Consider the following 24,800-nt stretch of genomic DNA (forward strand, 5'->3'; position numbering starts at 1 on the left):
CCTCCCTCATTTATTCTCCCTCCCTCACCCTTACCCTCTCTTTCTCTCTTACCCTATTATGTTTAATGTTTTCTCTCTCCTCTCCCTCTCTCATTTCCTTTTCTCTCTTCCTCTCCCTCTCTCTCCCACTCCCTCTCTTTCTCTCTTTCCCTAGTATGTTTAATGTTTTTTTTCTTTCTCTCCCTCTCTCTTTCCCTATTATGTTGGATATTTTTCTCTCTTTCCTCTCCCTCTCCCTCTCTTTCTCTCATTTCTCTCTCCCTCCCTCTTCCTCTCCCTCTCCCTTCCTCCCCCTCTCTTTCTCTCTCATTTCCTCTTCTTCAAAAACGGCGGTGGTGGCAGCGGTGAGAAGCATTCTTTCTCCCTCTTTTTCTCTCTCTCTCCCTCTCAAATGTAAGATGTTCGCTCTCCCTCTCGCTCTCCTTTTTGCTCTCTCTTTCGTGAATGTGCGCAAAATGACGCGCTCGGGTTTCGACCCGTGTTTTTTTCGTCTGGGTACCGTCGCTATTAGCGATACAAATAGCGATGCCGCTATTTCTCGTCGCAAATGGCCATCGCTATACCCTCATATCCTTGTAGTGTAAGTTTAGGCTTGATCCTATTAATGTCGATCTTCACTTTGTATAAATCACTAAGTGCCACATCCCCATATGTTGCATTTTCGTGAATTCAATATTGTATTAGTTTAAGACACCAAATTTTTTGAAGTTGAGATCGAGTTTCTTATATTAATCTCCGATGAACCTTCTCGCCACATGAAACATGCTTTCAAACCTCGATATGAAGCATCGTGAAACATTGGCGTAAAGTGTTGGGAAAACCTACGTACACAGCATCTAGTATATATGATACATACACATTTTTACTTTTTACATCTTATTTTCCTATGTTGTGTGTGTGTATGCATGTATACACATATATAGGTGTATTCATGTGTGTATATGTATACATATATGTGCATGTCTGTTTAATGCATGTATATATATATGTGTGGGTTTGTGCATGTTTGTAAGTATGTATTTTATAAGCGCATATCCATTTTTTTTTCTTCTTCTTCTTCTCTCTCTCTCTCTCTTTTCATTTTTTCTCACTCATATACATTTATATGTATATGAGCATGAATGCATATATGTATATATATGTGTATATATGCATACATGTGTATGTGTGCATGTACTATTCATGTGTTTTTATAGTCTGTGTATATTTGTGAGTAGTTTTAGAGAATGTTGAACTATTAAAATTATTATCTCATCCCATATAATCAAGCAAAAAATTTCAACTCTTTTTTTATAGTCCATATGCATTTGTGAATATTTTTTGAGTATGTACACATTGCATACACATGTTTAATCATTAAAATATTATATCATTTCATAAATCCAATTTAAAAAAAACATCTCTCTCTTAAGAGAGCCAAATTCAAATTTTCAATGTCACCTTTCCCATTTCCATGGTGATCATATCCTTCATTCAATTGAGAGAGAGAGAGAGAGAGAGAGAGAGAGAGAGAGAGAGAGAGAGAGCATATAAATATATCCCCCACTCACTCGTTAAGAACAAGCCCTCTTTATTTCTTGAATACCAAACTTCTCCTCCTTATGCCACATAGGCTTGGAAGCCTTCTGATTGTTTCGGGATTTTCCAAGGCAAAGCTCTAAATAATTTATAGAATAGATAAAAAAAAGTACTTGTAATTGAATTCAAACACCCCTCTAAACTTCTAAATTTTCCAAACTATTGAATTTGAGGTCTTTATGTCTCTGAATGAATCTCAGTGTTCATAGAGAACTTATCTTTTAGTATAATGTTCATGATTGGACTTTCGAAAAACCGTTTGAAGTTTCAAGTTTACTATGATGAAATTTGGGTATTTTTTGGAATTCTAGGTATAAAAATGGTTTTTCTAAAAAAGTGATTGAAATTCAAATTTACAGTGATGAAAAATTGGCTTTTTTTGTGGTCAATATTAGTTACAAGCATGTCTATTGACATAGTTTTCTTGGTAAACATTTCAATCTCTTCGTGTTTTCCATTGGATGAGAAAAAAGTCTTTCGCGAACTTTATGTGTGGAAGAACACGTTTTTAAATGGAAACTGGGGAGACTTGTTGAATCAGCACGGGTACGATAAGGTTGTAGGCGTGTGTAACTTGTGCGACTAGTTCTTCTTGAACGTGGGCGACAGAAAGTGCGAACGTTGGAAGGCTTCCGTGCATCCGTCCCAACAGTGTCCTATTATGACTTCACAAGCCTTCGGGAAGTCTTATGACTCTTATTGCTACACATATCTGAAGTTTTGAATCCTCTCCCCTCCTCTTTCTCTCTCGCTCGTTTCTCATACTGTGCTTGTGTCTCCTTTCCAACCTCCATGGCTTCGCCGTTGGCCCCTTCTGGCCTTGCCACTACCTCCCTCAATCCATCTCCCAGTTCTTCACCTCATCACCGTGCCGTGGCTTTCCTTCGCCTCCGGACTAGACATCGTCGTCTTCGTCTTCATTACGATCAGTCGCTCTTCATCAGCCATCCGAATTCCTCCATCTTGCAAGCTCGTCCTTTCTCCTCGCCAATCGGAGGCGCATCCACCAGCTACGGACCTTCCTTCTCTCTGTTTTATGACGCGGAGCCTTACAGGTAGAGATCATCATCATCATCATCATCATCATCATCATCTAGTTCTTCTTCGTCTTTTCTTCTTCTTCCTGGTTTCTTCCCCGACGAATCTATGGCGTTTTGCAGCCGCAACAGGAGAAGATCATCGCAGATCAACTCAGCGAACTTGATCAGGGCTGCATTCGTCTTTCAATGGTATGTAAACGTGTGGCGTTTTCCTAATTTCATTTTTAGAGCGTCGTGTGCGGTGCATCAGGCGGCTAAATCAAATTTGATGATGCGTGGTTGCAGGTTTGAAAGGCTCATCAGATTCGTAACCAAGACACCTATGAAGCTCTTTGTTCAAAAGCTTGAAGGTACAGAAAACCTAGGTTTTGTGCAATAGCAAGTGAATTAATGCTCAATGTTGCACTAAAGGGTTTTCCGCATCATTTGAATGCTCGATCTCACACTGAAAGATGGAAGATTTTTGGCATTTTGCTTCTTGTCTTACTTGCACGTGATCTCATCAGTATCTAAATCTGCAGTCTTAACAAGGTTTCTGTGAGGAATGAACATTGGATTCATACTGTAAGGAAAAACTGATTTTACTTCGGTTGTCTGTTCTGTCTTGTTTTCTCAGCTGACCTCGACAGAGCTGCAAAGATGGTGAAAACGGGAGCTTCTGTGGTGGTAGAAGCTGCTAAGGATGTTGATGAAGTTGCTGAGGAAGTGGAGAAATTTGCTGAGAGAGCAGAAGCCATTGCTGAAAAGGTACATTAATGCTTGGCTGGAAAGAGAACCTTTACTTGGCTAGCGTGTAGTTTTTCTCCGTAGATCTAAATCTCACATTTTTATTGGCTTCAAATTGCATTTTGACCTTGATATCTGCGAAAGTTGCCAAATTGGCCTATAATGCAATCATGCACATCAGCCCTTAGTATGTACTATGACATGTATCCATTGCGATTGTGGACATCAACCCTTAGTATGATTCGGAAGGGGAAAAATGACCTATGATGCAATCATGCAAATCAACCCTTAGTATGTACTATGGCATGTATCCATTGCGATCGTGCACATCAACCCTTCGTATGATTCGGAAGGGGGGAAAATGACCCTCACATGTTAATACACCTTACGTATAAAGCATCCATTACGTATGGTGTTGGTCTTTCTATGCGATTTTATGTGTATTGTGTTGGTTACTAGAGGTTGACCATTGAACAATTATCCCAAGAGGCTTCTTGACTTATTCCACCCATGTATGAATGCTCTTTTTTATTTTGTCAGGTATTAGAAAAGGCGGATACTATTGAGGGGCGAGTTGATGAAGTTCTTGACGTCCTAGATGGAGATAAACAAGTTGTCATTACAAGCCTTAAGGTAGAAAACAATAGTGATTCACGTGAAAGCACTACCTCTACCCTAAGCACCTCAGTTGAGGCTATAATTGTAGATAAGGATACCAAGCAAAACAAAACAAACCTTTGAGAAATATATTCATGTCTTGATTCATATAGGCTCATTGTAGATTGCTCACATTACATTTATTGAAAGATCTATTAATTTCTTTTTCTTAAGAGCAATATTATTGTTTTTTTATAAAAAAAATTAGCATTGCCCTTCAACCTTTAGGGCATGTGCTTATATAATGGAGTGGTGACAAGTGGTAGAGGTACCAAAAAAGAATTACATTGTTAACTTCAGTTAAGTGGTCCACTTAGCCTTGAAATTTGTGGACATCTTGTTTTTGGAGAAAGAAGAGTTAAAAAAAAGTTAAAGAAAAAATGTGTTTTCTCTTTCCCTCTTTCTCTTTTGTGCATTAAAAAAGGGTAATGCTTTTGCATGTGATAATTCACCCTTGTTGGCATCTTTTGCAAAGGATGAACTCTCAATTTTAAGAACTTAATGCCTCATGTTCCACCCCTAGTACAAGGTGCATGAATGTGAGAATCTACAAGTAAGGAGTTAATTAGGGCACCCTATCAATTACTGAAGACCCAATAAAGGGTAAGGTGGGGTGATTTTGTTTAATTCAAAGATAACATGTTGAATAATTGAGTTTTTACAACATCCTTAGAGGGATGCAATTAATTTCATTAGCCTAGCATTTTTAGCGTTAAAGTACTTGACTCTTTGGCCAATACAATAAAACAACTTGGTTTTCCAAAATTATCCAATTTTAGCTAGGAGTTCTATATCGTTTTCATGCCTCCCAAAGAGCATATAATTCTTATGAATTTGCATTACTTGAATTATTAGCATTCTAATGATAGTTTGAAGTTTGTGAGAATCCTCATTAATATTTCTGTGTTCACCAAGCAAAGCATATCTCTAGTTGACTTCACAATGAAATTTCCACTTTCTTATAACTTTGCTAAACATTATTTGCATCTACTTGCCCTCTTTGCAATCCAAAAATGTGTGCTTTATAGATCTCTGTCCTACAAACAAAGACAAATGGGAAACCTTGGTCTACTTATTCATCCAATCTTTAATTGGAAGCTTGTTACCATGTTCACCAAGCAATGCATGTCCCTAGTTGACTTCACAATGAATTTTCACTTTTTCATAACTTTGGTTAATATGCTCTATATCTACTTGCTCTCTTTGCAATCCAAAAATATGTGCTTGAGAAATCTATTTTCCCTCCTACAAAAAAGACAAATGGGAAACCCTTATCTACTTCTGCATCCAATCTTTAATAGGAAGCTCATTAGCTACACTCCATAATATGAAATTGAGTTTATGGGAGGGAGTAGATTGAGCACATTTAGAGGGACATGAAGAGAGTTGAGATCCTCAAGAAACTCCAGCTTGTGTAAGTTTTTTGGTTCTTTGAGACAAAGGCCCATTGTTGCCTCTATTTTTTGAGAAAAGTATCAAATTAGCCAAAACCAGTATGTTTATTCTCAAGTCAATAAGATTGTAAATCCAAAATGCATTACAAATTGGCCCCACAAATCCTTTGTACTTAATTTTAATGTCTTTAGTAGACTCAACTATTCCATTAACATTATAGATGTAAAGGGGATATCCCCACAAGAATATTAGGCCTAATGATTTTATAGCTCCTATTCCACTTGACTATTATTTTATGCCTACTTGAACCTTGTAAACATTTTTGAATAATGGAATAAAAGGTTTTCTTTAAACATGAAATTATTAACATGAGGACAAAATATGAAAACTTAGAGAAGAATGGTGGAAATCCATTGGTATTGAGAAAAGGTGGCAGAGCTCTCATAAAAATAATGAAGGATAGATTTGTTAAGACAAGTAAAAGTGCTTGGGGTTATCACATTTGTCTAGGGCATTCTAAATTTTTGGACTAGAGTCCCTCAATGCTAGACTATGAGTAATGTTTATTGCATGTTAAGCTTATAAGCCAAACAAAATGAAACTCAAAGTACAAAAGGAAAGAACTACTTTGCTAAAGCTTAGAAGTGAGGAATTGAACTTATGAGATAAATAAATCTCATTGTTCTTAAGCTTATGTAGGAAGAACTGTGTAGATTTTGAGCAATGTTGCTCTTAATATATCAAAGAGGGTCCCAATACAATTTTTCTCTATAAAGTCACTTTTTTCAACTAATGGAATATATATTTATCCTTCGTCGATACCAATTCTTCAAGACTTATTAGTGGGCCTAATACCTAAGATAGTATATAACTCGCCCTTATTATTGATTTGTGCTCACATGGTGGAAAACGTAGAGTATGATTTATGGAGGCTTTGTTGGGTTGAAAGGCTCAACGTGGTTTTAGCTCTTTGTTTTCCATTGAGGATGTACCAACCCTATAGTCCATAGGGAAGGTGAGACCATGACTTGGGACCAATGTGTCTATCAGCACATCACTAGGGTCATCTAACCCAACCCAATGGTAACATCATTCGGATCTCATTCTTCTAACTATCAAATTGAGGATTTATCTAATCTTCCTAGTGTGTATCTAGCCTTAGACATCATGAGAGAACCTCTTGCTTATTATCTCATCGCTTTATTTCAGTTTCATGGGTGATACTTATGCATGTTATGCACCTCTTGAATAAGACCCTTTTACAAAAAGAAAATAAATAAATCTTGGTTCTTTTTGTAAATCTTGTGAAAAATTAAGAGTTATTGATTGTTTAAAATTGTTATTTAGGCCCAAAGAGAACTATGATATGATCACCTTGTTTTTTGATCCATAGACCAATTCACACTTCACTTGTGGGACTATTCCTAGTGTGATGACTTCATGAAGATCGTGAAAAGTCTCTATCATCCTTAGGAAATTATGTAGAAAGGCGTCGACCTTCATACGGTGTTTACTATGTCATTAACATAGGGAAGTTAGCACACCTAGAGAGGAACTCTCAAAATGGATGAATATTTCAATATAAAATAGCAAGGTCTAACTTGGGTGGATATTACTCCCAATTTGTGATATTTGACAAGTACAACCCCCAAATGACAATGAATTAGCAAGTATCTTGCTTTTGCCAACAGCTAAACCCATCCCTCTTTGGTCAACTAAAATCTATGAAGTAATCTAACTTGGAGGATGCCTTTTGAGAGCCTAACCTTTGTTTTGACATGCTCCCCAATGGTCAACTAAAATCTATGAAGCCATATGACGTGGAGAATACCTTGTTTTGAAAACCCATCGATTCACTCCCCAACAATAACTACAAGTTTAATCCATACTATGTTGATTGCAAGTTTCCTTATCCTAAGAGAGCCCAATTAAATTACCCACTTGGATATCATAACTAGGGATGCATCGAGTTTGCTCCCCACAATTGTCTTAGAGGCAACAAGCTATGGTGTTTTCATTGTAACTAGCTTGGCCATGTTTGAGCCAAGTGATGCTACTAGGGGGAATAATGCCAACACCAATGTTCCTCACAGCCCTCCAATGAGAGGAATATTTAATGATCTAGGTTAAATACTAGGAGCAAGGTGTAGTGTTGGGGCCCATACGTGCACCATAATTAGAGAGATGAAGTAGTTCCATCCATCTAGCAATAGATAATCAAGGAGCTGGACATCAATTCTCCATGATTCAAGTGCAAATAACTCGTCGAGGTATTCCCTTTTAGCTTTTTATTGATTGTGGACTTACTCATTCCTTCATTTTTCCTAAATAAGAAAGAAACCAATAAATGAGACCTAGATCTACTAGGAAGCTCATAGTTGAATTAGCCATTGGGAAGGGAACTCTTGCTATTCAAGTAATTAAAATGTAGAATTCAAGAAACCTATTCAAGTAATCCCTAGAAGTTTATGACTATCTTTTGTGCATAGATTGGCTAGTACCAAATCGAGACAACATTCATAGTGAGCAACGGAAAGTTACATTTAGTTTTTCCTAACCTTGGGGGAATACTTATCCGAATCCATACGAAAACTAGAAACCTAAAGTACAATTAGCTAAAGCAAGTTGACTACTCAAGGGGCTAAGGAAAGGACTTCCCATTTACTTGATTAAATTGAATATTAACCCCAGTGCAAGAAAGGCAAAAAATAAAAGAAGGAAGCAAATGAAAATTTTAAAATACAGGGCAAAGCGAAGAAATGCCGCCCGACAGCAAAAATAAGAGGGAAAAGGGCCAAAAGTGCAAAGACACCTGAAAAACCCAAGGCGAGTGCAAAAATCGAAGAGACACATTTAAAAATGCAAAGGCATCCCTAAATATTTGTAAAAGACCGCCAGGCTCCCACCTGTGCAATTTGTAAAGAGTAGATGGGCAACTTCATTGCTAATAGGACTAGGTATCACTTTGAACTCCAAACGCCAAATGAAGATATCCATAGTTGCCAAGCAACTTGATAAGTATCAGCCCAACAATAACCCATATAGTTTTGTAGAGTGGTTTGAGCATGCATGTAAGGCAAACAATTCTCTGAGGCAGGGTACTCGGATAACCTTATTGTTCAACTGATGAACGTTAGTTAAAAGGACAAGGAGGACATTTGAGACTACGTCACCCACGTGCAAAGTCTCTTCAAGAGAATCCCATTCACAGAGTAACCTATGTCTCCACAGTGTTCATAAGTGGAATCCAAAAGTGAAGATCTTTACAAGGCCTTGGTGGGCAATTCGAACGTGCAAAGGGATGTCCTAGCTAGGGTATTTGAAGAAGCCATATGAGTAGATGACCTGCTCAAAGAGAGAATCTCAAGGACCACAAGCAGAGAAAGCACAACCTTGAGAACCTCAAAGAGAGCTAAGACCACTAGTGAGAGATTGAGCCAAAGTGCCCAGGAGAAAGGGAAGAATGTCAAATAGAGCTAGGAGTTGGCAGACATAAAGCTAGAGTTGGCCAAGCTTCAAGAGATGATGAGAAGGCCCGCAAGGCTGCACATGCAATGCGTGCATTACGGAGGAAACCACCTTTCGAATGAGTGCATGGATCCTAAATCTAGACCACCATGTTCCAAGTGCAATAGGTTTGGCCATCATGTAGTGCATTGCCGATTGCCGAGGCAGTTTCCATAACCACAACCATACAATCAATCTTACTACCTAGTAGATAGACTGCCACCTTATGGAAGGGGAGCTCCATTAGTTCTTCCAGTATCTAATGATTCAAGGCTAGCTATCCCTAGGATGGACATCAATCCCATAGGGATACTTAGACCACCTAAACCCTTCATAACCCATCCACTCCAGTGCATTATGTCAAGGAGCCAAGTGAGGAAGAGGCATATATAAACCCTTATGTCTCCTCCAATGAAGAGGGTAATCCCATTCTAATGGATTTTAAACCAGTGCCGATGATGGTATTAGGTTGGGAGAGGGGTAGAGGCCTAGGAGGTCAAAACCAAGAGCCTATCGCATGTGTTAACTCTTAAAAGAACAAGGTGGAAAATCCAAAAAATCTAAAGCAGTAGACAAGGCCAAGGCAAAAGTGGAATGGAGGACAAAGATACACCAAGAAAAATAGGGAAACACAAGAAGTGTGAAAAAGGCCTAAATCAAGGAGAGGCGCACAGAGAAAAGCGCAAGTCAAAACTTTTGTAAAAGAGCGCAAGGTGCACCATGATTTATTTTAAGAGGAGTGGGGGGACTCTGACCTGTGCAAATTGTAAAGGTAGATGGGTGGTAGGAAGGAAGCTAGGAAGATAAGAGAACAATGGGAAAAAGGGCCTAAACCACGGACAACCATGTAAAAAAGGGGATAAGGAGATGACCGCCCAAAAGGGATTTAGGGTTTTGTATATAAAGTTCAAAAAGTGAATGAGAGCTTATTCTTTTGGTGTGTGGCAACAAGAGACTCACATTCTTCTCTTCTCTTGCTTGCTTGTGTGTGCTTGAGGGAGGGAGTGTGAGAGTGTGAGGGAGTGAGTGTGTGAGGGTGAGGGATCAAGGAGGTGAAGCTCTCCATCATCTTCTCTCTTCTTCTTCTCTCCTTTTCTCTTCTCTTCTTTTGTCTCGCGTGCGGCTATGGAGGATGGAGCTTGGAGGTGGAGGCTTGAGGATGCTTGAAATTGCATCAAGAATCGTAGAGTTATCGGAGTGCTTGAGAGATGAAGAAACTTGATTGGGCATCAAGGTAAGCTTACTACACTCATAGAGAAGGATAGCGCGTCGGCTATGTGAGAGGTAGCCATTAGTGCTCGCTTGAAATGCTTGAACAATAAGCGGCCCATGGGTCTTGGTGGTTGTACTCGCCTCTACATTTTGGTTTTGTTGCTAGGACCACGGATTCAAGCTTGAGCACTTGCGCGCTTCAAATCGAGCATCAAAGTAAGGGTTTCATCCTCGAACAGGAGCTTGAGATAGATATGAGGTTTTGGGTCTTTAATCTATGCTACAAGTAAGTATTTTTGGTCTTTGGTGGTTAGTTTAGTAGGAGAAATTAGTTTAATACTTTGCTTTTGATTCTTGTTGCATTTAGGGTAGGTTAAGGTTAGAAAATCAGTTGGAAAAGTGTAGGCTTTGCTGTTGTAAAACATGCCAAACAGAACACAGATATGGGAAAAACGGAAGGAAGGAGAGCTGAAGGGGGTTGAGGTTGACAAGCGAGGGGGCAGGAGTGGCAAGAACATTGTGAAAGACGGGTTTAATAGCAAGGAGACTAGGGGACCAGGGGGGTGCTCATTTGAAACCCTGGTTGCTTGAGAGAGAGAGAGAGAGAGAGAGAGAGAGAGAGAGAGAGAGAGAGAGAGAGAGAGAGAGAGAGAGAGAGAGAGAGAGAGAGAGAGAGAGAGAGAGAGAGAGAGAGAGAGAGAGAGAGAGAGAGAGAGAGAGAGAGAGAGAGAGAGAGAGAGAGTTCCATTGCATGGACATGCTTCAATCGCATCGTCGGCAAGTTCATTGCCCACTACAGGTATACCCACACCTTCTCCTTTATGTGTAGTAGGATTTGGAAGTGCTGGACTAGTGTGAAGGCCACAATCGCTCGACGTGGTGAATTTTGTGTCAATTTGGAAAAAAATTCATCACATTCCAAGTAACGGTGATTCTGGGCTGAGTCCTAGAATCGGCCCTCGGCCCACTCCCATTCGGCCATTTGGCCCACTCGACTCGGACACTTGGAAACTCGGCCTTTGGCCCACTCAACTTGGACACTAAAAAACTGGACCCTTGTCCGAATCAACCATTCAACCCGTCTGAATTAGACACTCGGTCCTTGCAATTCAGATCTCTTGGGCCGAGTTTGATTTTTCCAAATTTTTTTGAAAATTGTACCAAACCACCTAGACACCGGCCATTCGAACATCCGAAGACCATATAGATGCTCGAGGAGCATTTCTAGCACAAGGAACAAAGGGATCAGCGAGACTCGGACATAGAGGCAACACTACTCAACCATCTAGCGATCCAGTCTTCAACAACAACATTGAGTGGAGTCTTAGAATACTAACAAATCTTGACTGAGTAGAGGAAATAGCAGAGAACCCTATAAACCAGTGGGGACGGCCAAAAATCGAGTGTACAAGCCTATCATGCTAAACCCACGACAAGAGTGCTAGGTACTTGTTTTCTCACTCACTCTGATTATCGGTCCATAAAGCACAATTCAAAAGAGCTAAAAGCCTGATTTCGCATAGTGCACAAAAAAGAGTACACACCACACACGCATAGCGTGAGGGTAAGTTGAGGACTACTTGTAAGTAACAAGGAACACATCTAGACTTAAGAACTTGAAGGAACCCACTAGTAAGAGAAGACTCATAGACATAAAAGGGTGAGCGAATTCCCAAAAGTAGGACCTAGTGAAGAATACAACAAAAAATCTGAATGCAACAAAGATAGACAATATCGTGGAAGTGGATCTACCTGGCCTTATCAACTTGATCAACAACTTTGCAGAATAGGAAGTCCTAGACATGGAAGAAGGTAGCTCAATCCGTAGAAGCAACAAGGAGCTTAACCTAGGAGACTTTCATGAGGGTCTCCATAAGTTATGAACAAATACGATGCTCAAACTCGGCTAGAACACCGCGGTAGACTGGTAGAGGACATCATAGCAGACCTTGAGGAAGAAAGGAAGCTGGCCCGCAAGGCTTTACAAGGCCTATTGACGTACAACCAAGATCACCAAACTAGGAACTTATGCCAAAGCTTAGAAATGTGAGAGATCCAGAGAGTGCTAGCCCTGGCAGGTAGAAATTGGTCAGAGCGAGAGAACGCTAGAAGAAGATCTCATGCTGAGCGAGCTCCCAACGAAGCGGCTGCTAGATAGTATAGTCACAAAAAAAAGCGCCGCAACATTGACAACATCGCTATTGATAGGGTTGGGGGTCACCAAGGCTCTAAGAGCCAATTGAAAATCCCCGTGGTAGCAAAGTAGCTAGCAAGCAACGACAACGACCCATATAGTTTCATGGAGTAGTTTGAGCAGGTTTGCAAGGCCAACGGCCTCACTAATCCTACTCAACGTTCCTAAGCCTTCTGTGGATTGTGCTTAGGTGACAAGGGTCAGACATGGTACACAAGTCTAGATGCTGCGAAGCGTGTCGATTTCAATGGCTTGAAAAATTTCTTCATCAAGAGATTTTCCGAACTTGGATACTCTGATAACCTGATAGTGCAACTCATGAACGTCAAGCAAAAAGAGAAAGAGGATATTCAAGATTATGTGACCCATGTGAGGAGCCTCTTCAAGAGAATTCCCATGGGCAAGAGACCAATTGAAAGGGCGGTATCCACGGTATTCATCCACGGAATACAAAGTGGTGAAGAGCTCTACAAAACCTTGGTCGGCAACTCAAGCTTGCAGTGAGACGCATTGGTGGCAAGGGTCTTTGAAGAAGCTATTAGAGTGGATGACCAGCTCAAGGAAAGAGGCTCCAGAGGCTCAAATCAAGAAGATACCAGTGCTGCCAAGAGTTTTGAGAGAGCCTCAACTCCAAGTGAGAGAGCAGACCCAAGCACTCAGGACAAAGGGAAGGGCACTGAGTCAGGACGAACTAGCTGAGGTTAGGATGACATAGCCAAAGTACAGGAAATGATGAGACAACCAATGCGCCCACACATCTAATATGTGCATTATGGTGGAAACCACTTACCAGCTGAGTGTCAAGACCCTAGGTCACGTCCGTGTGCTAATTGTGGTAGGTTACGGCCATGACACCATGCATTATCGATTACTTCGAAGGCTCCCATACCCGTAGCCTTATGGTCAACCTTACCTTGCGAACATGCTGCCAAACTTCTTTTGAAGGGGAGCCCCATTCGCTCTCCCGGTGCCTAATGATGCTAAACCGACCATCCCTAGGATGGAAATAAATCCTACAGGTAGCCCTAGATTGCCTGGGCTCTACGTGACCCATCCACCTAGTGATACTCCAGTCCACTATGTGGACGAGAGCTAAGCAATGGCGAGCCTTATGTAAACCCATACATGTCATATGATGAGGAAGGCAACGCTATCCTCATGGACTATCGACCAATACCGGTAATGGCGTTAGGTAGAGGGAGAGGCAGAGGCCTAGGAGGGAAAACCCAAGAATCAGTCGTGTGTTGGACTTGTGGGTACCCCGGACATATTTCTTCTCGTTGCCCTGAGAGGGAATAAGAAAATAGAGATAAGATGGACTTGAGATGCGTTGAGTGTGGAATCACTCATCTCTTTGTCGATTATCCTAGGCGGAGGCCATCCTTTAGTTTGGCAAATGAGCCATCGGTTCCATTGGGATTATTTGGTGTCGAGACACTCGACAAGGACGCCACACCTATCCCATTGCATGTCATGACCTACGTGCAGACGAAGCAGGCTGGCATATCATTGCCAAGGCCTAGCAACCTTGATGCAACCTCAATTGGAAAGAAGAATCAAAGATGAAGGAAGAAGAGACCAGATACTAAGGTTACCCTCAAAATCAAAAGTGCCACGACACTACCGATTGCAAGGAAAGTCATTGACGCAAAAGAAGAAACGTCGGATCCTTGGACAGATGAAAAGGGAAGTGCTAAGGTTGGGGAGTAACCCATCCCGAAGCGCCAACTCAAAGCCATCAAGAAGGTGAAAGAATGGGTGAAGGAGGCCCAAGAGCACCCAAAGGACACTGAGCCCATACTGGAAGACAAGATGATCTCTCAAGCATGCCAATCTCTCTCCCACAACCAAGATCAAGGGAGGCAACGATACCACAAGCTGGGCCGCCTAGGCAAAGTCTAAATGCTCTGGGCCACCAAACTAGTCAAGGCCATTGGCCAAGAACCGCAGACTTAGGAGAGAGGCAAGCAACTAATAACCTCCTCAATACACTAGTGACCACCCTTGTAACTCTATGCTTAGGGGACCTGCTTAGGCATCATCCAACGCTATGGCTAGAGCTGAAACAATGGGTCAAAGAGCCAAACGAGCCAATTACCACAGACTTGCCTGAGCACGACGCGGAAACTCAAATACTGAGTTTGACGCTGCATTCCATGCCTAAATCCCTGCACATCAACACCTTTTGGGAGGGCATGAAAATGCATGGTCCTACTAGTCTTAGCATTAGGGATGTCACTAGATAGGGGATTGTGGACACAGGGGCAAGAGTGAGTGTGCTAAGCCATGTAGTACTCCAAACTTGGGGTATCCCACTAGTTGAGACTGCTATGTTTAACATCACATTGGCAAATGGAATGAGGGTGAAATAGTTTGGAGTGTTGAAAAATTGGCCAGTAAAGATCACAGGAATCCAATTCTCTGTTGCCTTCATAGTCATGAAGGGAGTGGACTACAACATTTTGCTAGGCCGACCCTGGATGTGCAACACGAGAGTCGTAGAAGACTGGGGCAACGGTCTTATCTTCTTAGGTAATCGAACAGAAGCTGTAAGAGTAGAGATGGACACTTGGAAGACTACTCCAGTCAACCTAGATGCCATCTCCACCATGCTGAAGGGCGACGAACAAACTAGGGGATCCTATGGGGCCCTTATACCAAGTATATTCCATGCGTTGAGGATGAGTGAGATTGGATGCATGTTCTTGCTACCATCGACCTACTGTTCTCAGATACTGAGGAGTACAAACAAGCTATCAAGGAACTGGCAAGCTCAAGGACATACCTTCAGTGCCAGTCTACATGATGCCCGAGAGCCTACGTGGAAGAGCCAATCATGTTGCATTCCAAGTCCCAAACAATAGACGAGAGCTCTTGGAGATTCTAGGGTACTTGACTGACAAGTCGACGGGCAATCCAGCTCAACGAATCTTAAACCACTCTAAGACCTCTTGGACGAGCCTGAATGGCGATGCTCCAAGATACACGATTGAGATACAGTTGGGCTCTACTTCTCGACCAACAAGAAGAGAATTGTCAGAACCAGGAGAACGAGGAGCAACCAGACAAAGACATCTCTGAGGACAAATATGAGGACTGATGTTCCTTTAGTGATAAGAGCGAAAGGGAAATCAATACTCTAGAGTATGCTGGGGGTGTATAATCGAACAAATATGAGTAGACCCCAGACCACGCAAGTAGAGGGCACTTAGAATAGAGAAAGGAGTTAGACGCATAGACTGTGATCAAACTTGGTTAGAGCAGACGGGTGCAATCAACTACGAGCATGCATGCCTAGCCCAACCGAGTGATGCATCACTACTACGAATGGACTCACCTTCTGAGCTACGACCACTAAGAGAGAGCCCCTCTTCTAGTGAAGACGGAACGTTCGATTCTAAATCAGAAGTAAGCTCAGATAGTGACCCTGAAATACCTAGGTCTCCCAAGACTAGACGCACTAAGGGGGATCTACCCATCCACCTATGACGTTGACGGTTAAAGGAGAAACAACATGAGAGCGGAGTTTTAGCTCGGGATGTGCCTAAAATTTTCCAAAAAATCTAAAATTTAGGGAAAAAATATTTAACATTGAAGGCGGCGGCTCCAGCTAGGACGATTTTAAGCACCAAGTGAAAGACGGCTTTAAAAAGGCGCCCGAGCGATACTTGTGGATTTTTGATAAATTTTTAGACTACCGTGCAGGTTGTCACGAGTTGTGAGGGATGTCAAGTCAGATGCCCAGTATTTTTCAGAGCTTGAATCGGATGTCGGACGATCAAATGGCCACAAAAGGGTCAAGATGCGAAGAGGTAGACAAGTTTGTGACCAAAATTGGGTGTGCCTTTTGGAGCCTTTGAAACACGCCCCCCCCCCCCCCCCCCCCCCCCCCCCCCCCCCTTTCTCGGCCTCCCAAATTTTATGCATCACATGAAAGAAATCGTGGAGAAGAAGGACATGATGGCGTGCAGAAAAACGGCACAAATTTTGTCATGAATCCTCCACATGAAGCATGGAGGTTGAATACAACCCATCTGGCAGACATTGGCCCTTGACTTCTCTCTATGGGCTGAGAATATTGCCACCCTTTACTCGTGGAATGATGGACTGAATGAAGAGAACTAGATCTAGCATTTCTCTCTCCTCCCTCTCTCTCTTCCCTATGGGCTGTTCATGTGTGCCATCTTGAAGAAGGAATCCGGGTGGAAGAATGAAGAAAGTGATGATGAAGATTGATGAAGATGCTGAAGAATGAAGGGCAGCATTGGATTGAGAGCAATGGAGGCTCCGTCTGCTGGCTATGCATGTATTCAAAGCGTCTCGGGTTACGTAAAAACACGGTATGATAATTTTTATGAAGAAAATGAAGGATTTTAAATAGTTTATGATGATAATTATGTTCTTATTGGATGAAAATTTATGTGAGTGCTGTTTGCATTATGAGTAATTTTTGTATATCAGAAAATTTTGAGTTTACAGTGATTTACATGCTTTATTTAATTCCCAAAAGCCTGAAAAGCGGGTTTTAAGTGGTAAAATGCTGGTTTTTCCGTTTTGGGTGGGGAAAAAGTGTTTCCATGGGGAGAATATGAAAGATAAATTGAATAATAACATGTTGAAGTGAGTGGGATAAGAAAAACTAGAAAATGGTATATTTTATTAATAAATAATTCAAGAAAATAGAGAAAATGAGTGAAAAAATAGAAATACGTCTTGGAAAAATAAAAAAAATATAATAATTATTTGTGGATGTATGGTAGTGGCAAGGCATGAGGTTTGGCCTTAGTTTTCCCTATCTCTTTGTTAAAGTTAGTGATTTATCGCTTTCTATACATAAAAAAAATCATAAAATGAATCTCTACACCTATGCAACGAAGCAATGCCTAAATATAGGAGGTTGGGAGGTTTGAATGGTGTGATTTGCATGCTGATTGTTGCTAATTTTCTGATGCACATCATGTCATAGAGTTTCGTGTTATTTTAATTAAGAGGATAGTAGCACGAGTTATCTCGGTGCTATCCTTTCATCGCTGCAACGGGTTAGTGAAAATGCATTATAAATCCAGATTGTGCACAAGCACGTTGTTGATTTTAAAATGATGTTTGAGTACTTTAAAATCATTCACCTTTGCATGTGCATGACGACCATGGTATCAGAATAAAAAACCTGGATGCGGAGCACTTGTTTTCAATGACGATGACCCACGTTTGAGTGTGGTAAGGCATCCTAAGCCGTAGGATAGACATTCGTTTCTTGTGGGATGATTTGGTAAGGAAACATAGTATATCTCCTGGATTACTTGAAAAAATAAAGAGTGGAGTTTGTTCGTTTGTTTTATATGTTGAGCAGCGCATTAAGGGGCTAATCCCTGCGATGTAGGAGAGCTACAGTGGGGCCGCGGTGTTTCTACTGAGAGGTTGCCTCCATGTATGCGATTATCATGGTTTTATTGACAATGTGGATGGGTTCTCCCTCTGAGGAGTTTATAGAAAGGGAAACGTTGGACTACAAAACTATAAAACTATAAACGCATAGATTAGGCTTTAGGGCAGTTTGTCCTTTAGCAGCAGATAGACGCTCTTGGCCTGCAAGGCCGTGAGGGGGTGTTTGTCTGTTATGAGCATGAGGTCCGGCTAGTGCCATAGCCAGTGCCGACCCATTTCTGGTCCCATCAGTGGTGCGTCTACCGGGAGCTGCCTATAAGTGGCGGTTTTCGAATTTAGGGTTTCAAGGGACTCTAAATTATCCATAAAATGGGGTTTGTTCAAGGATGGAAAAACTTGGCTTTCCCCATACAAAACTTACTACTGGACTTCGTTATTTATGTAGAGCATGAGTCCTCTGCAGAAGATAATTTATGTGATGAAAAGAGTAGCCAATTAGTGGTTACCCCACCCTCTAATATGATGGCATGGTCCGAGGTTTGCCTTGGTGTGGTCTCTACCCAAGAGAAATCATGTTTAACTATCCATCAACCTAGAGGGCATGAAACAAGCATGTTGGAAACTAGGGTAGTTATGGCATCAACAAGTCATCATGCTAAAGCCATAATGCCATGGGAAAGTGCTGATATACGATGGAATATCCTTGTGGTTGAAACATCCCGTGTAATGGGCCACCATGACGACATAGTAGGCATCACAAGGATGTTAGAAGCCCTAGCTGTCAAGGGAAAACTGTTGCTTAAAAGGCACAGTTCCCAAGTTTTAAGAAGTGGTAATGATACATTTGCTTTAGATAAGGACCAAAAGCTCTTATATAAACCTGTTATGGATTTTCCTTGGGAAAGGTATGGAAGATCCTCTAAGAGGGGATCAAAATGACATGTTGAAACTTATAGGACTCCCTAGACCACTCAGTGAGCTAGTAGAAAGGGATGTCAATAAGGATATTAACCTCCCTACACTGAAAAGGGTGGGGATGGAAGAGGTTAAAGATCCTAAGAGGCTGGACTCAGATCATGATGAATATGAAGATTTTAATGACTCGGTGTTGATCACAAAGGAGAGGACTAAATGTCCTCCTCTTTATAGGGATCTCCCAGTGTTTTATGGGTTGCCAAATGAGGATCCGATGCGTCGTTTAAGAGAATATGGCCTAACTTGCATTGCAAGTGGGTTTGACGATATACATGGGATGCTCGTATTCCCAAGTACCCTAAAGGGAGAGGCAAGGAAATGGTACTGGAGCCTCCCAAGAGGGTCGATCAAATCATTTGAGGAGTCTTGTGATAGATCTCTAGATGAGTATGAAAAGAAGCTCCCTATGATTCAGGTCTTAGGGCATCTTATGCAGTTTAGACAGGAGTCTTATCTTTCTGTTAAAGAGTATGCTAGAGCCTTTGATAGTACTCTTAGGCTTTGGCTAAGAAGAGCTAGTGCACTACCAGATGATGTGCTATGTGAGCTCTTTCTGAATGGCTTAGAGATTAATACGCAAATCCAAATGGGACTGCAGAATCCTAAGTCGTTAAGGGAAGCAAAAATGCATGCCATTGATTATGAGGGTCATATTCAGAGATGTTGGGAAAAATTTTGGAGTTTTTTCCGCTCAGTACAAGTGCATCGTAGCTTCCAACCATTTCTGCAAGAAGACAGCTTACTCGTTGATACCAAGGCAGCCTATGAGGGGAACCTTGGTGGCCAAAATCTCAAAGTAGAAAATTGCCATCCTATGAGTAGTAATGACATGCCTCTCAGTGAAAAGGTTCCAAGCCATGTAAGTCCCATTAGGGCTTGCAACACTTCCACGAGAGGTAGTTGTGATGGCAACATGGATAGAACCAAGGGGCCTATGAGTGCTGATAAGCACTCTATGTGTGGTTCTAATTTTGTTGCTAGTAAGGCTCTTGAGAGACCTTTGGTGTTGGAATCATGCTTCCGGGTGGATGTTGTTCCCTTTAGTGAAAGCATGGTTCTTATGGGAAAAAATTTGCAGTATGGACGTAAACAAGTAAAGGCATCTTTTGTAAAGAGGATGTAAAATGCTAAAAGTCCACCTTTGCTTCACAAAGGTCATAAGGATGTGAGGCCATTTGGCCATAGGGATAAGTTTGCATTGAGTTCGTTAGACAGTGCAGCAAATTGAGGGAATGCAAGAATATTAAGGGAAATGTGAGATGGGTTTGGCGACCCAAAATCTCCAAAAGTATGGCAGGAGTGTCGGATGCAAGGCCAAGGATCCCACCTGGATATATTTTGTCGAACCCCCAAGAGGATAAGACTCGATATACATCTGACAATATACACTGCCTTGGGATACACCCATGTGATATGTCTAGGCTTGAAGCTCTACCTAGTTTGGGTCACATCACTAATTTATGTGAAAACCCAAATAGGGGAGGTTCAAATGAGTACAAAGCTATGATTGTTTCTGCCAAAGGAGCCACTTAACCACTTGAACGACCAGTTTATTCGGATGACAATAAATGTGGGACATGCGAGCCCACTGAGGCCGTTCATTCAGCTCATAGTGCCCAAGAAGGGATTGGCCTTATTGATGAGTTATTTGTGGAAAGGCTTGGACTTGTAGCTCTACAAAAAACCTAAGATAAAAAAAAATACAAGATCAAGCTTTTAGCTAACTTGCATGAGTAGTATAGGGCTAGTCAACCTATGATATGCTATCCTTGGCACCCTGGGTAGTCTGATAGGGTGTGATGTATATGCCAAGGATATCAGTATTACGTTGACTAAAATGACCTATCTAGTTTTACGCTAGGAAGGCTAGCTACTTTGGATATTACGTCCAGATTTCGTTAGGCCAAGAGGCCCGATCAGTTTTTTTAGTGGAATGCTTTATTTCATTAGGCCAAGAGGGCCAGTTGTCTATTTAGTACGGGTGCGGTTAATGGTTTCTTGTTTTAGTTTTGTGCTAGACAGGTTTAAAGAAGAGCTTGGAAGGAGCCTTTGTTATGTGGAAGCTTCTTGTGGCCCTATCCAAGTGATATCTCTCCTTTTACGAGTACCGTGTTTTTATGCTATATGTGTCTGTGTACTTGTAGAAGGGGATTTTCTTTTCTTGTTGGGGACCGGCATCCAAGGCATGAAGTCCCAGGTTTAGGTTAGGTATGTTTGAGGGAGGTCTGAGTAGTTGTTGCCTCCTGTAAAGACATTGCCAGGCATCAAAAGACCTATTTTAGAAGGCCGTTCTAGTGACCCTGTTCCGCTAGCCTGCTAGGCAGCTGTTCTAGGAGCTCTTGTTAGTTGTGAGGTAGTTAGAGAAGCGTGCCGAAAGAAAAATGATGATGATAGAGATGATAGAAAAAAACCCTGAATATTTCAAAGAAAATAAATATATACAAAGGTGTGTAAAAAGGGGGTTTAACCCCTCTAAAAATAGAAAAGAAAGGAAAGGAAAATTTAGAAGCAATGGATCATCGCCTTACGAAGGCTTGATAGGTTCCTGGGGATGAGTAGACCCGCGGCCGATGCCTTGTCTTCCTAGGGGTGGCGTCTTGCTGAAAAAGAAGAAAGTAAGGAAGGTTGGAGCGAAAATAAAAGTAAGCGTCAGAAAATGATTAAGTGTCGCCTTGCGAGGGCTTGGTAGATTCTTGGGTACCAAGACATGACCTGAGGCCGATGCCTTGTTCTCCTTGGGTCACTATGCTCAGCTCCCTCCTTTTTACATGCCCGAGTATGAAAATAAAAAACCTAAAAGTAAGAATGTGTTAAAAGAAAATACTTCTTGATCAGGCTATAGGAGTCCTCACCTAGTAGGAGCTCCTAGTTGTGTTGTCCTTAGTTAGTTAGGTAGTTCAGACCACCACTTAGGGCGACCTCTTTGATAGTTCTTTTTAGTTTGGCCGTGTTGGAGCAGTCGGTTAGTGTCTAGCTTTGGACTTTCTATCAGATTATATTAGGCCTACTCCTTGTGGGTGTCATGCCTTGGTTTTGTTAAGGGGTAGGGTGAGCATTGTGCTGTGGTTTAGTATGTATCTATTTTGTATCAGCTTGATGCTTCCTTTGGTTGTTTTGTGCAGATTTGTTGTGGGATTCAACGGGCTGAGTCGCCCTATCCCGTGGTCGCCAATGAGAGCGGAGTTTTGAGCCTGGGATGTGCCTAAAATTTTTCAAAAAAATTGGAATTTAGGGAAAAAATATTTAACATCGAAGGCGGCTGCTCCAGCTTGGACAATTTTAAGCACAAAGTGAAAGATGGCTTTTAAAAGGCGTACGAGTGACACTTATGGATTTTTGATAATTTTTCAGTCTGCCGTGCAGATTGTCAGGAGTTGCTAGTCAATGCGGGATGTCAAGCCGGACGCCCATGATTTTTCGGAGCTTGAATCAGATGCCGAACGATCAAATGGCCACAAAAGGGTCAAGATGCGAAGAGGTGGACAAGTTTGTGACCAAAATTGGGTGTGCCTTTTGGAGCCTTTGAAACCCCCCTCCTGCACACCCCCCCCCCCCCCCCCCCCCCCCCAAATTTATGCATCACATGAAAGAAATCGTGGAGCATGGATGTATCCTAGGATACATGGTGTCAAAGAATGGCATTGCCACATTTCTCAAAAATCAAGGTCATTGTCGATCTTCCACCCCCAACTGATTACAAGGGTGTTCAATGCTTTTTAGGCCATACAGGGTATTATCAACGGTTTGTGTTAAACTATGCATCGATTGCTAGACCTCTATACAAGCTGTTGATTCTATTCGAATGGACCGAGGAATACCAACACACGTACGAGGAACTAAAAAAGGCTCTAACCATAGCACCAATACTATGAGCCCCAGATTGGACACTCACATTTCACGTGCACATCGACGCTTTGAAATTTGCCATAGGAGCTATGTTGTGCCAACCTAGTGAAAACAATATGGACTACATGATGAGATTTGCTAACAGACAACTCACTGAGAGTGAAATGAATTACTTGACAAAGGAGTGAGGATGCTCGGCCATGGTGTTTGCTGTAAAGAAATTTTGACATTATCTTCTAGCTACGTTTTTTACTTTCTTTGTTGACCATCAAGCCTTATTGTACCTGGTTAACAAACCATGTGCTACAGGACGCATTGCCAGATGGCTTCTTCAACTTTTGGAGTTTGATTTCTCTGCGACGATGTGTAAGGGAAAACAACATTACATGGCTGACCATCTATCTTGCATCCCCGCGGGAGAAGCGGCTTGACAAGGCATTGTGGGCAAACTGACAGACATGCATCTATTCCATTTATCTAGAGAAAAATATTTATTTAGAGCTGACATGATGCCATATTGGGCAGATGACATAGTTCAAGTGCTTAAAAATGGACTACCGGAATGACCGATAGAAAAGGCATGACTTAGGTGGCTTATCCTGAAAATCCAACCCTATCAGTTGATAGCTGGCTAACTTTATAGGTTGGGACAAGACGAGTTACTACGCATATGCGTGTGTGAGAATGAGATGCATGGCATACAAAGACACGCGGCGGAATCGCAGGACGACATTTTAATAGAGACACGACAACTCGCAAAGTGATGCAGTCCCAGCTGTGGTGGCCTACCCTCTTTTGAGATGCGACACGATTCATGAAGCATTGTGATGAGTGACAATGAACTAAAGTCCCTATCCATAAAGATCGCATGGAGCTAACCCCAATTATTGCACAACAACCTTTCAAGAAATGGGAGATTGACTTCATCGGACCCATTAGTCCCGCGACACAATATTCACAAGCTAAATACATCATTGTGGCCACTGACTATCTAACCAAATGGATAGAAGCATGAGCTATGAGAAAGAGTGATGTTAGGACCACTGCTAAGTTCCTATGGGAGCAAGTGATCTCACAATTTGGTTGCCCCATCGAACTGGTCAGCAACCAAGGTACACACTTCATCAACAAAGTAATAGCTTACCTCCTGTCCTCCTTCCTAATCATCCATAAAAAATCCTCTCCTTATTACCCACAGGAAAATGGTCAAGCTGAATCGACAAATAAAATCCTAGTAAATGTCTTGACCAAGGTCTTCTCTGCTTCATACAGTGATTGGGATAACAAATTGATGATGGCCTTGTGGGCCTACTGCACAGCTTACAAGACGGCTGTAGGACAGACCCCCTTTAGATTGACATATGGTATAGAGGCAATTCTTCCCTTGGAATTCTTCATACCAAGCCTTAAGATCACCCTTCAAGAAAGATGGTATGGGAAGGGGGCATGGACGGAATGCTTGATTGAACTCTGGAAACCCGGCTTCTAGCCACCCATGCACTCATATGTGAGAAGGCAAGACACAAAAGTTGGTTTGACAAGCATGTCAAGCACTGCAGCTTTGAACAGGGTGACTTTGTACTACTATACTCAGTCAAATGACATAAGCAAAAGCTGAAGTTTCGGAGACTAGGACCTTTTAAGGTTTGAACCATCAGCCGAATTGGCAACGTCAAACTAAAAACCCTAGAGGGTGAGGGCATAGGATTCTTTAATGGCAATCGCATAAAGAAGTATTTCCCTCCCACGCACCCATTGCATGAGCCCCCAATGCTAGCACCCCTTATCCACGTACAACTAGCCACTATCACTGAGGTGGACGGTGAGGATGAGGAAGCAATACCACCAGCTTACCTATGCATGACGGTCATTGCTAAACACACATGCACCATCAACACATTGATCGATGAGGGAGCTAATTTTAATATCTTGAATCACGACCATTGGACCCAAATTGGCAAACCGCAGTTGCAACCCACTGATGTTAATCTCACCCCTTATGGAGGCCAACCCTACACGCTGTTAGGAAAGTGCAAGGTTGCAGTTTCTATCAAGTTTGAAAGCATGCCGATAATCTTCTATGTGTTGGTCAACACTAAGAATGCAGGCACAAAATCGCTGTTAGGATGAACTTTCAAGAAGCAAACTTGTTGCAAAGTCGATTATCAGTCGTTCATAGTGTATCCACCTAGCCATGGGAAACGTTCGCATTGTTACATCTTTCAGCAAGGACAACGCGACTCTTTCCAAGACCGCGAAGCCACGGGTAGAGGAATCCACCATCA

At 41.9% G+C, this 24,800-nt stretch overlaps 1 protein-coding gene across 1 annotated transcript; it reads left to right on the top strand.

Moving 5' to 3' along the window:
* Positions 1-2,192: 2,192 nt before the first annotated feature.
* Positions 2,193-4,174, top strand: LOC148040069 (uncharacterized). Its single transcript, XM_087666019.1, has 5 exons — positions 2,193-2,633; positions 2,739-2,807; positions 2,904-2,968; positions 3,235-3,365; positions 3,885-4,174. The coding sequence occupies exons 1-5, from the start codon at positions 2,371-2,373 to the stop codon at positions 4,083-4,085; spliced, it is 729 nt and encodes a 242-aa protein (XP_087522145.1). The 5' UTR covers positions 2,193-2,370; the 3' UTR covers positions 4,086-4,174.
* The last annotated feature ends 20,626 nt before the right edge of the window (positions 4,175-24,800 follow it).

The sequence above is a fragment of the Lygodium microphyllum genome, chromosome 2 (genome assembly GCF_053477565.2).
Source record: "Lygodium microphyllum isolate KBCC chromosome 2, Lygodium_microphyllum_v1.1.10, whole genome shotgun sequence".
Lineage (NCBI taxonomy): Eukaryota > Viridiplantae > Streptophyta > Polypodiopsida > Schizaeales > Lygodiaceae > Lygodium > Lygodium microphyllum.

What these genes read in the sequence shown, in the direction of transcription:
- LOC148040069 (XM_087666019.1), top strand. Translation starts at nt 2,371, where the DNA reads ATGGCTTCGCCGTTGGCCCCTTCTGGCCTTGCCACTACCTCCCTCAAT. An exon ending in GCTGCATTCGTCTTTCAATG is followed by an intron (nt 2,808 to 2,903) that starts GTATGTAAACGT and finishes GCGTGGTTGCAG; the next exon opens with GTTTGAAAGGCTCATCAGAT. An exon ending in CTTTGTTCAAAAGCTTGAAG is followed by an intron (nt 2,969 to 3,234) that starts GTACAGAAAACC and finishes TTGTTTTCTCAG; the next exon opens with CTGACCTCGACAGAGCTGCA.